At 39.3% G+C, this 15,768-nt stretch overlaps 1 protein-coding gene across 4 annotated transcripts in view; it reads left to right on the plus strand.

The window, feature by feature from the left end:
* Positions 1-15,768, plus strand: part of GALNT7 (polypeptide N-acetylgalactosaminyltransferase 7) — a 155,319-nt gene that overhangs the window by 111,582 nt on the left and 27,969 nt on the right. For 3 of the 4 annotated variants that reach the window (XM_055276412.2, XM_055276411.2, XM_055276413.2), the window contains exons 3-5: positions 11,757-11,923; positions 15,050-15,180; positions 15,419-15,498. In XM_055276412.2, coding sequence (XP_055132387.1) covers positions 11,757-11,923; positions 15,050-15,180; positions 15,419-15,498 — 378 coding nt within the window. The remainder of the gene's footprint in view (positions 1-11,756; positions 11,924-15,049; positions 15,181-15,418; positions 15,499-15,768) is intronic. The other variant, XM_055276414.2, reaches the window with a different exon arrangement.

Consider the following 15,768-nt stretch of genomic DNA (forward strand, 5'->3'; position numbering starts at 1 on the left):
TCAATACAATGGGCATTTCTTTCTTACTAAATCTTAATATCAAGGCTTTGTGTATTATAAATACTACTTCTGTGTGCTCTACCCAGTGGCGTCATCTCACAATGACAAACCAGAAAAGAGCTAAACTTTTAAGATCCTGCCTTCAGGCTGACGGTGGCACATGAAAGCTTGTAATTGAAGGTAGCTCAATTTGTGTTGGGCTGAAGCTTTCATTTGGGATAAGTGTCCAATCCAGTCGGCCCCAAATTCAGATTCCCTCTCTGGGTTGTTTCTGTGCTCCAGAGGGTCTCTTTTCCTCTCTTCCTTTTCTCTCTAGCATCCAGGTAACAGGAGGATCATGCACCCTTGAGGAACATGTTTTAGGTGGTTCTGGTCTGCTTACCTCTGTCTCTGCTGCCTCCTCCTGGTTCTGGGTAAGATGTGCCTGTCTTCCCAGGTATACTGGCACCCTTTCATCTGCTGCTGAAGGAACCCCTGCTGCAGTGACTTCTATTCAGTTCTCTTGCTGCCTTTGGGACCAACGGTCCTTTCCTCGCCAGCCCGACTTTGGGGACTCATCTCCACTTTGGCTCTCACTGGTACTGTGGATCCTCTGAAGCCCGCTTGTCTACAAGAGCCTGTCCTGTCTTAAGCCTTCCATCCCATAGAGTTGCCACATGTCATCCTATTCCTTATTACTGTGACCCCTGGCAGGCCACTGGCTCTCAACTCTTAGCTACCATCCATGTTCCCCACTGGAAGCATGTGGAAATGTCTGGGCTCGCTGGCTGCACCCTACAGCCAAGGGAGACTGCACAGCAGATGTGGAAAGGGAAGTTGTCTCTAGCTCTCCTGCCCAAGTACGCTTCAGCATGGTTTCTCTTTTACATGGCAACCACCTTCTATTGGATAGTCTCCTTCAAAGCTGGGAAATGGAGGCTGCGCACAAATCCATTCCTTCATCTGCTTTTGTTACCTTCTATCCCCTTGTTCCCTCCAGATTTTCTACCTCTCCCTGGTAGAAGAGCTTCTACTTCCCTTTTCTGTGGAAGAGGAACAAGTCCTCCTCCACAGAATGTGGAGCCATGTAGACTTAACTTGTTCTGTTGCAGTTTTGCGAGTGCACCTTAAAGTAGCGGTTTCTCGTCTGAACAAGTACCCGGGGTTCTTTGTCCTGCATCCAAAAAAATTAAGGAGCATGGACACAAGGGTGGGGGTAGAGTGAAAGTTTAATAAGCGAAAGAAAGCACTTCGCAGTGGAGAGGGTAGTCCTAGTGGATTGCCGAGTTACAGCTGACTCCAGAAGCTTTTATAAGAAACTCTTCTCATCTCTGTAGCAGTTTGAGTAAATTCTCCTATCGGTAAAGCTGTCTGTGCAACTCCCCTTATCTTATGCAGCTGTGGGTATGTCTCTAGGCAAGCACAAAGCGCCACGTCTCTTTTTTGTATAACTGTGGGTTTGTTTTAGGTAAGCCCCCATCTTCCCTGTGCAAGTTTCCATGGATCCCACCATGTACATGCGTCAAAAGGGGAGGAAACTTTTTCCTGGGAGCTTGCTAATTTTACAAAGAACAAAGGGCTTCTTTTCTGGACGCTGTCTGCTTCTCTGTCTGCAGGTGCAGCCTGAGTTTTTGTCCCAGGTTTTGTTTTTGCCCATTGCTGTGACTTTTCAGGCAGACCGCTTCTACACTCTTAAGTTTGCCCCAACTGATTTTTCTTTTCCCTCACCCTCATTCCTCACTTCAGAAGTGGGAACTCTAACTGCTCTTAGGGAGATTGGGCATTGATCTTTCTGGCTATTTCTTGCTGGAGAGGGGCATTGTGTGAGGAACAACAGTTAGGATTCCTCCCGAGGCTGGTTTAAGGGTCCTCAGAAAAAAGGTGCGTTTAATGCGTGGTTCCATTTACATTACCATTTGGAGCTTGATAGCCTCCAGATGAAAAAAAAACAATTTGGGTTATTAGACGACATGTATTAAAATGAGACAAGGAAAGAGGTAAGGACAGCTTAAAAATCGTGAGGCTGCTGACATGCCCTGATAACTGGTGGCTATAGTTAATGTCTGTTAAGATTGGGTGTATGGGGCTTAGCTTTGGTTAGCTTCCTTGGTTTCACCTTCCCCAAAAAGGAAACCTCCAGGTTATGGGGGCACTTTATTTACTCTTATTACCTGGCAGAATTTGTAGGATAATTGCCCAGAACTAGAATATTGTTCCAGATTTTGACATTACCCGTTCCTTTCTGTCTCCTCTGAGCTGCAGCCAGAGATCGCTAGTTGGTTTACAGGAATAAGCAGGGTTAGTCTAAAATGTAGGCAAGAACTTAAAAATAACTAATGAGACTAGAAATTAATGACAATTGTATGATAAGTTTTGAAACATAATTTCCCTCTCTCCAGTCCTCCTTTTTGTTAAAAACAAATCATGATAGGACTGAGTTGTTTGCAAAATAGACTTTAGTTTTAAACTTGGTCTGATTATTTACATCAGTGCAGCAAGAATCCTTATTTTTACATAGGCCTTTTAGATTGGCTTTGATGGAACTTTGTTTCACAAGGAATCTTAGATAGGACTTTCTAAAGCCGATCTAGACATGGTGGGTCATTCCTCTAATCCCAGCACTTTGGGAGCCCAAGACGGGCAGATCACCTGAGGTCAGGAGTTCAAGACCAGCCAGACCAACATGGCAAAACCCCGTCTCTATGGAAAATACAAGAATTAAGCTGGGCGTGGTGGCAGGCACCCATAATCCCAGCTACTTGGGAGGCTGAAGCAGGAGAATCCCTTGAGCCTGGGAGGTGGAGGTTGTGAGCCAAGATCATGCCACTGCACTCGGCATGGGCAACAGAGCGAAACTCTCTCTGGAAAAAAAAAAAAGTGACATCTTTACTCACCGCAGGTTAGGAACCCTGTACAGGGGTTGTGTAGATAAGGTATGAGGCCGATTTCCCAGGAGGTTTTATTGGCTCTGCAAGTTGAACTTGACTCTTTAAAGGGAAACACACCCTTTCAGTCAAAGCCTTGGTAAAACAACCAGTTTTTCCAGTTGTGTTTTGTTGCAAAATAAAGTGGATTCTTATCGCACTGATGTAAACAACTATGTTGTTATAAGTCAAGAATACTTACAACCAGTTTCTGAATTCTAGAGAAACCAGGCAGAGAGAAACAAACATGTTCCAAATTTTGTTCGCAGGAGTATACCTTACTTAGTTGTTAAAAGCTGTAGCTAACCTGAAAGAAAGTTTCCTTGACTCTGAAAAACAAAACAAGAATTAGCAGTGTTCAAAGCAAAAATCAAAAAGATTCATTTAGTTTTCTATTAGTTTAGTCCATTCCGTTAACTCTTGTTCTGCTTAATATTTGTAAACATTTCAACTTTTCATGAGTCCTTTACATTTTTGTATTATCAGAAACCTACATTCAAGAGTACCTATTAAAGTTCCACAGTGATTATAAACCATTTTTTGAAGAAGATTAAAATAAGACAACAATTGTCTGTAAATGACAAAATGTCCAGGGTGGTTACAGTCAAGGACATGATTGACAAATTTGGTTATTTCTGTGGCATACAATAACCCAACATAACAACCTTAATTGTGATTGATAGCACATATTCAGACATTAGAACCTTAGACATCCCATACAATTTTGGACATATGTTATTATTCCCTAAAACATAACCTGAAGAATATTAGACATCATTTTGGCAATCCCATGTACCTAAACATGTTAAATAATCCTGTTTACCTCTCTTCAGCATGCTCCAGGGGCCCTTTGTAGCACCCAAAAGCAAGTGGTCAGGAAAGACAACCTTGAGACTGAAGTGTAATTTTAGGAAGGCTGTGAAATATGTTAGAGGTTTAAAACACTGGATATTATGAAACAAAATTTTACCATAAGTCATTTGTTTTGCCAAAACAATGACTCAAAAATTTAAAAAAAAAACAAAAACTTTTCATTAGCCTTTACTACTACATGAATAGAGAGCCAAATTTCACCCTTGCATTAGTCTACTATTGTTAACCCCAGTTTTTAATGAAGCCTTATAGACAATCCTATTCAATCTTGACCAGTTTGACCATGAGGTGAGATTTTTACATACATTTTATGTATGGTTATTTTATAACCCTTTACAAGTTTTGCTAAAGAGTAGGTCAGCATCGTAAGAAAACCTTGTTGTGCTTTTATTTCAAAGTTTAATTTACAGAAAAAATATATAATACCCTTTTGAATTTAGTCAGTATGTTCACACACACAATTTCCTTTGCAAGATTAATATTTACAGTCTTTTCACAATTGGCTTAAACCTTCTGCTTTATTTTATCTAATTTAAGACAATCCTTTATCCCTAGGCAAAATGGACATTTCCATGCCTTCTTATAATCTTTTAACTAAAAACACATTTTGCTGTTTTTACACACCTTGCATGCAAATCCATGTTCAGTAGTCTCAATTACATGTCATAATGGTAACTCTTAGTGATTTTTAACTTTAGTGTAAAGTCTGGTAAGTTGTTTTAATTATGTGCTAGGTGCAGATAAAGTCTGATTCCTTTCAGCATAGTTAGGAGCATGGTTACTTCTGTTTGTTCCCAGATCATACTAATTGTGAAGCAGGCAAGTTGACAGTTTTTAAAAGGCCAAAGAAGCAGTGTGCAACTTTAAAACATTTAGCAAAGCTAATATCTGACCTGCATAATAAATTAGACCACATTTTTACACCTTTGAAGACATTTGTATTTTACCAATAATTCCTGTCTGTTTTTATTTTAAATATTAAAGTCACATGAACTGAAAGGTACCACAGCTTTTACTGCAAAATATTTAAGTGCTGATTTTTCTTAGGCCAATTAATTGGCCTTTTTATAGACTTCACGTATATATCACATGTATGACTACATGGACAGTCAGAAGAAGATCCAGCAGCTCAGGGTGGAGCCCTTTTAAGAACAGGGCTATGAATACAGTTTTCAGGGCCTAATAAACAAGCACAGCCAGAAGACAAAGACAGATTTTGAGAGGGGCTTATCCACCTCTAATTCCAGGGGTTCCATGAGGAAAACAGGGATTTCTCCAAAATGGGATTTGTGGCAACTTAATCTGTTTCCCAAGGAGTCCCAGGCCACCAGAAGTCATTCTAGGGTCTTTCATGCATGCATCAAGAATGATAAGACACAGTGGAAAAAAGTAATTCAGTCAACTGGAAAAAAAAAAACAAAAAACCTTTTCCAGAAAAACAAGATCTATGAAGAGAAAAACATAAAGGCCTTTTATATATACCCATAGCTTGGATATCCACTTTGAGGTAAGCTGAGCATTCTTTAAGAAAATCCTTTTTTGTTAATTAAAATTTTACAGAGAATGTAAACAGTGATCTTCATCATTACTTTTACTGGTTTGCACCACTGCTTTTTCACAATCATGTTCAAGTTCTCCAGTTTCCTTTGGGAGAAAGTGGCTCGGCTCAAGCAAGGGCAGGTTTTCCTCTGGACCACAGATCCCTCTAGTAGCAAAGCTTGATAGTTAAGGAGGTGATTATCTGTTAGCCAGGGACTTTCCTAGAGGGCAGCATTCCTGCTATATTGTATGGGGTGTAAACAGTTATTTCCCATGGTTAGCCCAGTGGTCTCTGGCACCAACAAAGCTGCCATTGTAACTGCTTAGAGGCAGGTTGACCAGGCTTTAGCCACCAAGTTAAGTTCCTCACTTAGGTAACCCACTGGCTGTTGAGCTGGACCTCAAGCTTCAGCCAAAATTCCCAGGGCCATTTCCTTCTTTTCTGATGCATAGAGACTGAATGCTTTTCCTTTGGAAAGACTGGGGGTTGATGCTTTAAGTAAGGCTTGCTTTAGCTGGTTAAAGGCTTTTTGAACCTCAGATTCCCAAGTTAATGAGTGAGTTTTAACTGCTGAGTTTCGTTATGAGGTGGGATAAAGGGCAAGCTATTTCACGGTATCCAGGTACACACGGTCTGCAAAATCCACTAATGCCTAAGAATCCCCTCAACTGTTGAAGGAAATAGGCATCCTTTCCTCACCTGATGCTCCTGTCCCTTCTGATAATACTAGACCTAGGTACCTTACTGAAGTCTGACAGAGCTGAGCTTTAGATTTTGAGACCCTATATCCCCTTTCAGCTAAGAAACTGAAGACAGCCTCAGTGCCTCCCTGAGACTTCCTTGGTTGGGGGACAGAGGAGAGTGTTATTTACATACTGCAAAGTTTCAACTTGAGGGTGAGAAAAACTAGAAAGATCTTTGGATAGGGCCTGTTTCAGCAACTTCCTTCCCATATTAAGGGCTGTCTGAGTAATAAACCTGTTCTTTATTGAATAAAAAGGTTTAAGGATTTTTATTTAGCTTTTGGTCTATCATGGAAAGCTTGGAAGAGTTAATAGGTTTGGCTCTAATCCCCTGCAAGTTCTCCAATATACACATTTAAAAGAGTTTCCTTCCCCATTTTGTGATGCTATCATCATGGTCCCATTTATGGTCCTCCAAGGGCACTGGTATTTTCCCCCACTGGCTTCTCCATCCCTGGAATATCCAGGAGAGTTTAAATACTTGGGTTAAATCTTGGAAGGCCTCTATACAGGAGTGAAGTTGGGGCTTGCCCCGAGTGAACTTTAGGGTCTGAGGGCTAAAGGAGATCCAGGCTGCGCTCAAGGGTAGTGCAGACTTGAAGATGGGGTGTTACCCATGTAGAAAAGAGACAAGAGAAGAGGCGTCCCTCAGTCTCCTTCTCTTCAGAGTGGCCCAAGATGGAGGGAAAGGCTGGAGGGGCATCCCCCTTCACCCCCTTCCTGCCGTTCTCTGGGTCCCACTGACCATCCTTCATAGGTGCCGCCTCATGGTTGCAAGTATGACCTTCACTTATGGTCCTGGAGAAGCTAGTCGGCATAACTAGTCATGCTCATCTGCTTGTCGCCCTGGCCCTTCACCCTTGCTGGTTTCCTAGACCTACTTTGCCCGTAAGGTTCCCAGGATACCCTAAGGGTCCAGGAGAGATTGTATTTGGGCAAGACACTGTAATGCAATGGAGGAAGTCTTTTAATATTATCTCTGGCTTCCCTTGCTATGGCCCTAGTGAAACATTGAAATCCCAGAGAATGGGACCAATTGACTTCCAAACATAAAATCCCCTTTTTGTTTAAATGCCAATGTAGTTGGATGTAGAACAGGTGCCTCAAAAAAGAACATATGAATTGAATGGCTGTCCTCTTGACTGTTAAAGATGGAGCTTTGATATTTACAGATGGGTCATGGAGCCTGGTCCCTAATAGAGGGACATAGGAGGGAGGGCAATTGAGGAACTAGAGGTTTTCGATAAACAGCCAACAAGACTCCCCATGGAGAAAAAAATCCCATCCCGCTAGGTGGCGCTGTAGGATCTGAGATGTTAGGTAAAAACTCTGACTCCATCTCTCCAGGCAGAAGTTAGGGAGGTTTGGGGTTTAATAGGCTGTCCCCAGCAGAATAAAATTAACTTGTCTCATAAAGGAACTGTTTAAATTCATTGAGCAGTGCTGAGCTTTCACATGGAGGGAAGAAATAACCCAAAAGGAGAAGGAAACAATCCAAATGGAGAGGGAAGAGGATATTCACTTGGGGTGAAATATCCCCTTATATAGTGCCATCAATGTCTATCATTGAGGATAAAAAGCCCTTACTAGGTGAAAATTTAGACTGATCGTGAATTACCCCTGTCTCCAGGAAATCACAAACACAACAACTCTTTGTCTTAGTAATCAGGAATGTAACTCAAAGTGTTGTTGTGTTTGTCAGTTGGTGTCTTAGTAGTCAGGGATGTAACTCACCAACTGACTCTACCTAGCAAGACTATGTCCCTAGGCTGCAAAATCACCTGTAACATTGCGTAGAAAGAAGGGATAAGAGGCATGATAGCCATGAAAAGAAAGAAGGAAAATGCAGTAGGAAAAGGCTGGAGGTCCTTGTACCAATGCCCTGATGGCTGTCGGGGACTGGAGATAATACTGAGGGGTAGCCCCAGCCAGAAACCTTCAGTTGCCCTAGGACCTCCTTCCAATCCCATGCAATGTCTGGGCCCTTCGTGAAAGAAAACTGGATTGGAATAGACAAGAAGCCTCAGAAATGAAAGTAAAAGGTTAAAGATCTGCTCTTACTCACCGTTCTGATGATCCCTTCTTCCTGCACCTGAATATGTGCACCTTAATGTAGCAGTTTCCTGTCCTCTAAACTAGTACCTGGCTTCTTTGTCCTGCGTGCAAGAAAATTGAGCATGGACACAAGGGTGGGGGTGGAGCAAAAGTTTAATAAGCGAAACAAGAAATGCTCCACAGCAGAGAGGGGAGTCCGAGTGGATTGCCGAGTTACAGCTAAATCCAAAAGCTTTTATAAGAAACTCTTCTCATTTCTGTAGCAGTTTGAGCAACTTCTCTTATCAGTAAAGCTGTCTGTGCAACTCCCCTTACCTTATGCAGCTGTGGGTATGCCTCTAGGCAAGCACAAAGCGCTGCTTCTCTTGTTTAACTGTGGGTTTGTTTTAGGTAAGCCCCCATCCTCCCTGTGCCAGTTTCCATGGAGCCCACCCTGTGTATGTCTGAAAAGGGGAGGGATCTTTTTCCTGAGAGCTCACTAATTATGGAAAGAACAAAGGGCTTCTGTACTGGACCATGTCTGCTTATCTGTGTGCAGGTGTAGCCTGAATTTTTTTTTCCCCAGGTTGTTTTACTTTTACCTGTTGCTGTGACTTTTCAGGCAGACCATTTCTGCAGTCTAAGTTTGCCCCAACTGATTTTTCCTTCCCTTCTCCCTCAGTTCTAGAGGGTATCTCAAAGTAGAAAGATTGTGAGGTGGACAGTAGACATTACTGAGAACAAAATATAAGAGGCGTTTCAAAAATATTATCCCCAAAGCAATTCAGGGAAGAACTATGGAGCCGCTGTTATGTGTTATATGCTGGGAATATGGTAGTGAGCAAAATAGCTGAGGCTCCTGTGCTTAACAAGCTTACAGTCTTGAAAATTTTGTAGGAAAGATTTCTATGCAAGGACATAGAGGTATATACAAAAGGGTGATTATTGAAACATTATTATGAAATCAACAGAAATGCCCATCAATAAGGAAGTAATTCAGTAGACTATGGAACAGCCATACTATGGAATATTCAATAATGTATTGAAACATTATTATAATGTTTTCATTCTTATTAAAAGAATTATGTAAGTCTTATACATGCTGACATGGGAGAAAAGTCTATACATACTCATCTGAACATGTGTTCTATATACATACCAGACATGTCTACATGAGTAGACAAAATCTTAAAAAATATATACAGCCAACTGTTAACAATGATTTCCTCTAGGAGATGAGATTTGACATCCACTAGGCGACATCTCTCCTCAGAAAAGGGAAGTAGAAGCTCTTTTAGGGAGAGGTGGGAAATCTGGAGGGAACAAGAGGATTGAATGTGACAAAACCTGCTGAAGAGAAGCAGGGAGGGAACTTTCACCTTTATGTCATAAACTTCTATGTTGTTTGAATTTTGTACAACAAACTATGCATTACTTTGTAATTCTTAAGACAAAGAATATAAGTAAGAAAAATACATACCAATAGAGTTATTCTGGCACACAACCTGGTTTACATTTCTCGAATTATTATTTCTAAACTATACATTGGTGAAAGGAGATGGAAAAATTATACAACACACAACACAAAATTATGCTCTATTCCAGCTCTTTTGTCCCCTGTCCTCTGTAAGAACGCAAGGCCTGCAGATGTTCCCCAAATGGAGGTCCCTAGGACAGCAAAGGGGTCCCTTACCACCTTCTGTCACCTTCACCCCACCCTTTTCCTCCCTCCTTCAGCCCCTTTATGTTTCTAATTTCATCCTGTCTCCCATTCAAAGTTTTTTGTTTTTTTTTTTTTTTGGTTTGTGTCCATCGGGACCACTTTATTTTTTATTTTATTTTATTTTATTATTATTATACTTTAAGTTTTAGGGTACATGTGCACAATGTGCAGGTTTGTTACATATGTATCCATGTGCCATGTTGGTGTACTGCACCCATTAACTCGTCATTTAGCATTAGGTATATCTCCTAATGCTATCCCTCCCCCCTCCCCCCTCCCCCCTCCCCCCACCCCACAACAGTCCCCAGAGTGTGATGTTCCCCTTCCTGTGTCCATGTGTTCTCATCGTTCAACTCCCACCTATGAGTGAGAACATGCGGTGTTTGGTTTTTTGTCCTTGCGATAGTTTACTGAGAATGATGATTTTCAGTTTCATCCATGTCCCTACAGAGGACATGAACTCATTGTTTTATATGGCTGCATAGTATTCCATGGGGTATATGTGCCACATTTTCTTAATCCAGTCTATCGTTGTTGGACATTTGGGTTGGTTCCAACTCTTTGCTATTGTGAATAGTGTCGCAATAAACATATGTGTGCATGTGTCTTTATAGCAGCATGATTTATAGTCCTTTGGGTATATACCCAGTAATGGGATGGCTGGGTCAAATGGTATTTCTAGTTCTAGATCCCTGAGGAATTGCCACACCGACTTCCACACCATCCCACCAACAGTGTAAAAGTGTTCCTATTTCTCCACATCCTCTCCAGCACCTGTTGTTTCCTGACTTTTTAATGATGGCCATTCTAACTGGTGTGAGATGGTGTCTCATTGTGGTTTTGATTTGCATTTCTCTGATGGCCCAAAGTTTCTATCTTGCCCTTTCCCCCAAGTTGCTATCTTCTGCATTAGAAGCAAGTCCCAAATTTCCTTTCATGTTTTACATATTTTCACCAATTCTGGTGTCTGTTGTAAATCAAAATTGCTGTCTTTCTCACCCAGTTCTGTTTTAAGCCCAGTAGTTACAGTCAGATGAAAAAAAAAAGTTGCCTGAGTCCCCATCTGGGTTATAGTTTGCTTCGGGGGATTATTATCCCTACCCATCTAAAATTAGGCACACCTTGCTCTGCCTGCTTCAGTTTCTCTCCAGAAACATTACATCTTCCTACAAGATCTGCTTTTCCCTACTACTGTGTTTTTGAACTTATTCTGAAAGAGTGTTTGGTCCCTCCCAACTTTGGGTTACACTGCAGAGTACTCTTTCAGAATCAAAATGAGTCTTTACCAGTCCCTGTTTGGGGTTTCTTCTATTTAGGAAGAGGCTTCTGGAAACTGTACTCCTGCTACAGTTGTTTCAAATAGTTGTGTAGAACAACTAAGCTCTTTAGCTAGTCTAAAAGCTCTAAACAATATTAGCACTTTGTTCATTCCACAGTAAATTTCTGAATGCTTGCTATATGCCTCAGGTCAACCTGTTTAATATTTTTCTGAATATTTTAGTAAAACATAGTAATATAATGTGTTTAGCTTTCAAACGCAGTAATCTAATGGTTTATTTATAGCAAGTGAAATACATCTCTTGTGCCAAAAGCTCATTTCAAAAAGGAAAATAAACTAAAATCCAGGTCATGAAAAAAAAAAAACCAACCACTTGATAGCTGTAAATACTGTCTTAAGCATCCTCAGCATAAATTCACAAATTAATTCTTTTTATTACAGAATAAGTATTGGTTATGCAGTAGCTTTATCTAGGAGTAACTTTATCTCATAACAGCTTCTTTCTTTTATCTTGTGTTTCTGTTAAATATTGAAGGCTATATTTCATTCACTTACCGTAGTTAAGTCGATAATATGTAATCCAATCAGAAAATATAGTCAGCTTAGAGCCAAGCATTATAGGTTACCTGCAAATAAATATGATGGAATTTTCTCTTTACAGATGCAAGTATTGGCATTATGATGAAAACTTGCTCACTTCGAGCGTTGTCATTGTCTTCCATAATGAAGGATGGTCAACCCTCATGAGAACAGTCCACAGTGTAATTAAAAGGACTCCAAGGAAATATTTAGCAGAAATTGTGTTAATTGACGATTTCAGTAATAAAGGTAATGGCTGTAAAACTCACATTTTGTCTATAAAATAAGTTAAGCATGACTAATTGCAAAAATGTGATTTCAAAATAATTAGCTTTAAAAAATTAATAGCATCTATTGATAGCATCTGTTATCAACAAGTTGACACTATGCCAAGCATTGTATGTGAGTTATTTTGTTTAATACTAACAGTAATCCTTGGAGTGGGTATCATTATGTCCATTTTACATGCTCAGAGATGTATAAGTAGTACACAAAAATTTGGTTGTACACAAAAATTCAGTAAAAGTATACCACTGATTATAATGTTAGAAGCGAAGATAAACATAGGTAGCATGAAAATATCGTTCAAAATGGCTTTGTAAAAAAGCTTCCTCCAAAATTTAATTGAGAATTCTTGCAGTCTGGATAAACCTTTGCTGGTTTTGCAAGGACATGATCAGAATCTTGAAACTGTACACATATGTTAGCACGAATAAATAGAAATACGGCCTATTTTTCCCTTCATCTCTGTGCAGCTGATCCTTTTATTAACTAATCATTTTTAAGTATCCTAGAAAATGTGTAGCTTTAAAATTTTTAGTCATATCAAATGCATTTAGAGTAGAGGCTTTAAGATACTTTAAAGCTTTTCTTCGGTTCTCATGTTAATGTCAAATCTAAAAGCTTTTAGGCACCACATTTTGTGTATGTCCATTTTGTTTATGTCTGTCTTTGTTGCAAATTTCTATGACAGTAATGTTTGCATTAAAATACTATTTCTATCTCAAGACAAATGATATTGTTGGTGCAATAATAATTGAGATGAACAAAAATCTAAATCTATAAAATAACTTTTCAAAATCCCCCAATTTTACTAATTTTAAGAACCTCTATATTATTAATACCAGTAAAAGTTTATCATATCCTAAAAAAAGTGAAGATACACCAAAAGGTATTTAGCATCCTAAAATAACTGCTTTGCCAAAGAAAAGAACACAATTTCAGACCTCAGAGTAGTGTGTATTTTTTTACTGTTGTCTTTTTTTTTTTATCTTTACTTCTTTCACAAATCTCTGATGAAGACAATCATGCAGGGTCCCTTGAGTTTAGAGTAGGCAGAGAAGTTTGGGCTACCCTTGAACGAAAGTACGGCTTTAATTTTTTCAATTTCAAAACAACCTGAAAATCTCAGTCCTATCCTTAGTAAAATTATGTACTGTTTGGTTAATCAGACTTGAGTGATAATTTGGTGTGTACATTCCCTAATATATTCAGAAAGTAAAACTTTTAAGATAACAATTTTTCTTTTAAAGAAAAATGCATATAAAAGGAGCTAACTCATAATAGCACTTGGGTTTCTGGGCATCACAGTATCCTCTATAAAGGTTTGGAGCTTTTAACTAGAGCAAATTCCTCCACACACGTGTGCATCAGCTAACTGCGGCTGAGTTGGGCCAAAGTAAAAGCAAACCCACACTCTCGGTGCCTCGCACAACAAAGGGTTAGCTTTTGCTCAAACTACACGGTCTCTGTGGGTCAGCGCTAGCTCTGCGCCCCATCCTCACCACAGAACCCATGCGTGCTGAGCAGCCTCAGCTCAGACACTGCCTGCAGAGGGGCAATGGGAAAGAAGACACACACAAGCGGCCTCTTAACACTTCTGTGCGCGCGACTGATGTCATTTCCACCCACATCTCGTTGGCCAAGGCAAGTCACACATATCCTAGCTTGCAGTCAGTGGGTTAGGGAGGATAATTTTCACCCAAGGAAGGGCAGTGAATATTTTGAGCTCTTAACACAGTGTACCACAGTGTGAAATACAAGGAAGCCAGAAGGCATTGGATGCACCATTTCCCCCTTTGGTCCATGGTAACCAAGAATCTAAACTTGAAGCATAGGCCATCAATTCATTTCTGTCCATAAATCTTAAGATATGTTTAACTTGCATATGCAAAAAATCCTCCTAATGGAATTCAAAAAGGCTTTAAAAAAATAATTTAGGACTGCACTGAACTTTAAAAAGAAGAGGATAAAGCCTTTTTTTTTTTTAAGTTAACTTGAAGGGAAAATTACTCAGGTTTTCTGAGGGGAAAAAACATGATTAAGCACGAGAATTTTATTTATAATACTTATTAAAACTGGGTACCGAAATAGAAAGTTTTTTTCTCAATTCCAGATACCCATGTGTATCTTACTAATAATAAACGCCCTAAAATGAGTAAAATATTAAGTATACAGTCTGATTTGCCCATTTAGCCACTAACTCATCTCTAAATACAGCAATTTTCCTGTGATTGCATATTCATGGGCCAAATTTTTAAACAATTTTAAAACAATTTGTGTGTCCTCAAGAAGCATCTTTTAAATGATCTGCAGCTCATTCTGACCGTGGTGAGCTAATTTCATGGGCTCATAGTGGTACAAACAAAAGCTGTTCTCTTATAATGGGAAGCCAAAGATGGAAACTTTGCCAAGTGTGTCTGGTTTTTATATCACAAAACTTCCTCTACTAAATTACAAACACATATATATATATGTATGTATAATTAGAATTATATTTATAATGTATAATTATACACGTGATGCTTAAGATAAAGAGAAAATGAGATTTTTTTTTTATTATTTGCCAACTTGGTGGGAACCATATTCATCACACCAAGGTTACAGCTTTCAACACTGATTGTGGTTGGGGAAAGATGTCCCAGAAACAAATGTTAAATAACCTATACCCTGTGTGGATTCCAGTGAAATCATATAGTATTGTTAGTAGGCAGTGCATCTTCAGAAACCCTAACCATTGCCTCTGCCAACTGCAAACAAAATATTGTTCCTGAAAGCATTCAGATTGGACATTAACATGTGAACAGGAACAAAAGTTTTAATATATCTTAAAACCTTTACTGTCAATTCGAATAATCGTTGTTTAGAGGGATGTTTGATAATTCTCAGACTAACCAGTTCTCTATAGGCATATTAAACTCAAAATTAACTTAAATAATATACTTTGCCTTCCTTCTTAATAGATAAAACATTCAATCTGGTCCATGTAAAATTTCTGTCTACCCAATGCACCTGTATTCTTGTTTCCTGAGAAAAATAATAGTTAATTGGTTTCTATTAGTCTAATTTATAATACCGATTGATTTTTCTTAACAGAGCACTTAAAAGAAAAACTGGATGAATATATTAAGCTGTGGAATGGCCTAGTGAAGGTATTTCGAAATGAAAGAAGGGAAGGTTTAATTCAAGCACGAAGTATTGGTGCTCAGAAGGCTAAACTTGGACAGGTAGGAAGCATTTGATATCTACAATGTCAACATGTTGGGTTTGGTAACTAAATCATATACATTTTTAATCATTCTTCAGTTTTTTTTAATTGAAATGAGAATGCTGCCTTAAATAGATAACTTATGTGTCAGAATTGACTATAATGCTAATTTTTATTAGCATCTAATTTTAAATTGTGTGTAATATATGATGTAACGTATATGAGGAGTATTCTTTCACCTGCCTCTTTTTTTTAAGGTTTTGATATACCTTGATGCCCACTGTGAGGTGGCAGTTAACTGGTATGCACCACTTGTAGCTCCCATATCTAAGGACAGGTAACATTACCTTGCTTTTTTTCTTTCCTGGTTGAAAGTAAACCTTGTCCTAGAAGGGCAAATAATATTTTCATCCTTTGATTCCAGTTCCATTCAGTGCATCGAGTGTGCTTTAGTGTTATCCCTCATCTAGTTGTTTCCTTGGGTGGAGCTAGACTGATACTCTGGACTGATTTAAATGTAGGCAGTCTGGCATTTGGGAGAAACCTAAGGTTCCTCACTCAAGAATCATTTTGTGGTTGGGTTATTAAGACTCCTCTATCTCCAGGC

This window comes from Symphalangus syndactylus, chromosome 4 (genome assembly GCF_028878055.3).
Source record: "Symphalangus syndactylus isolate Jambi chromosome 4, NHGRI_mSymSyn1-v2.1_pri, whole genome shotgun sequence".
NCBI lineage: Eukaryota > Metazoa > Chordata > Mammalia > Primates > Hylobatidae > Symphalangus > Symphalangus syndactylus.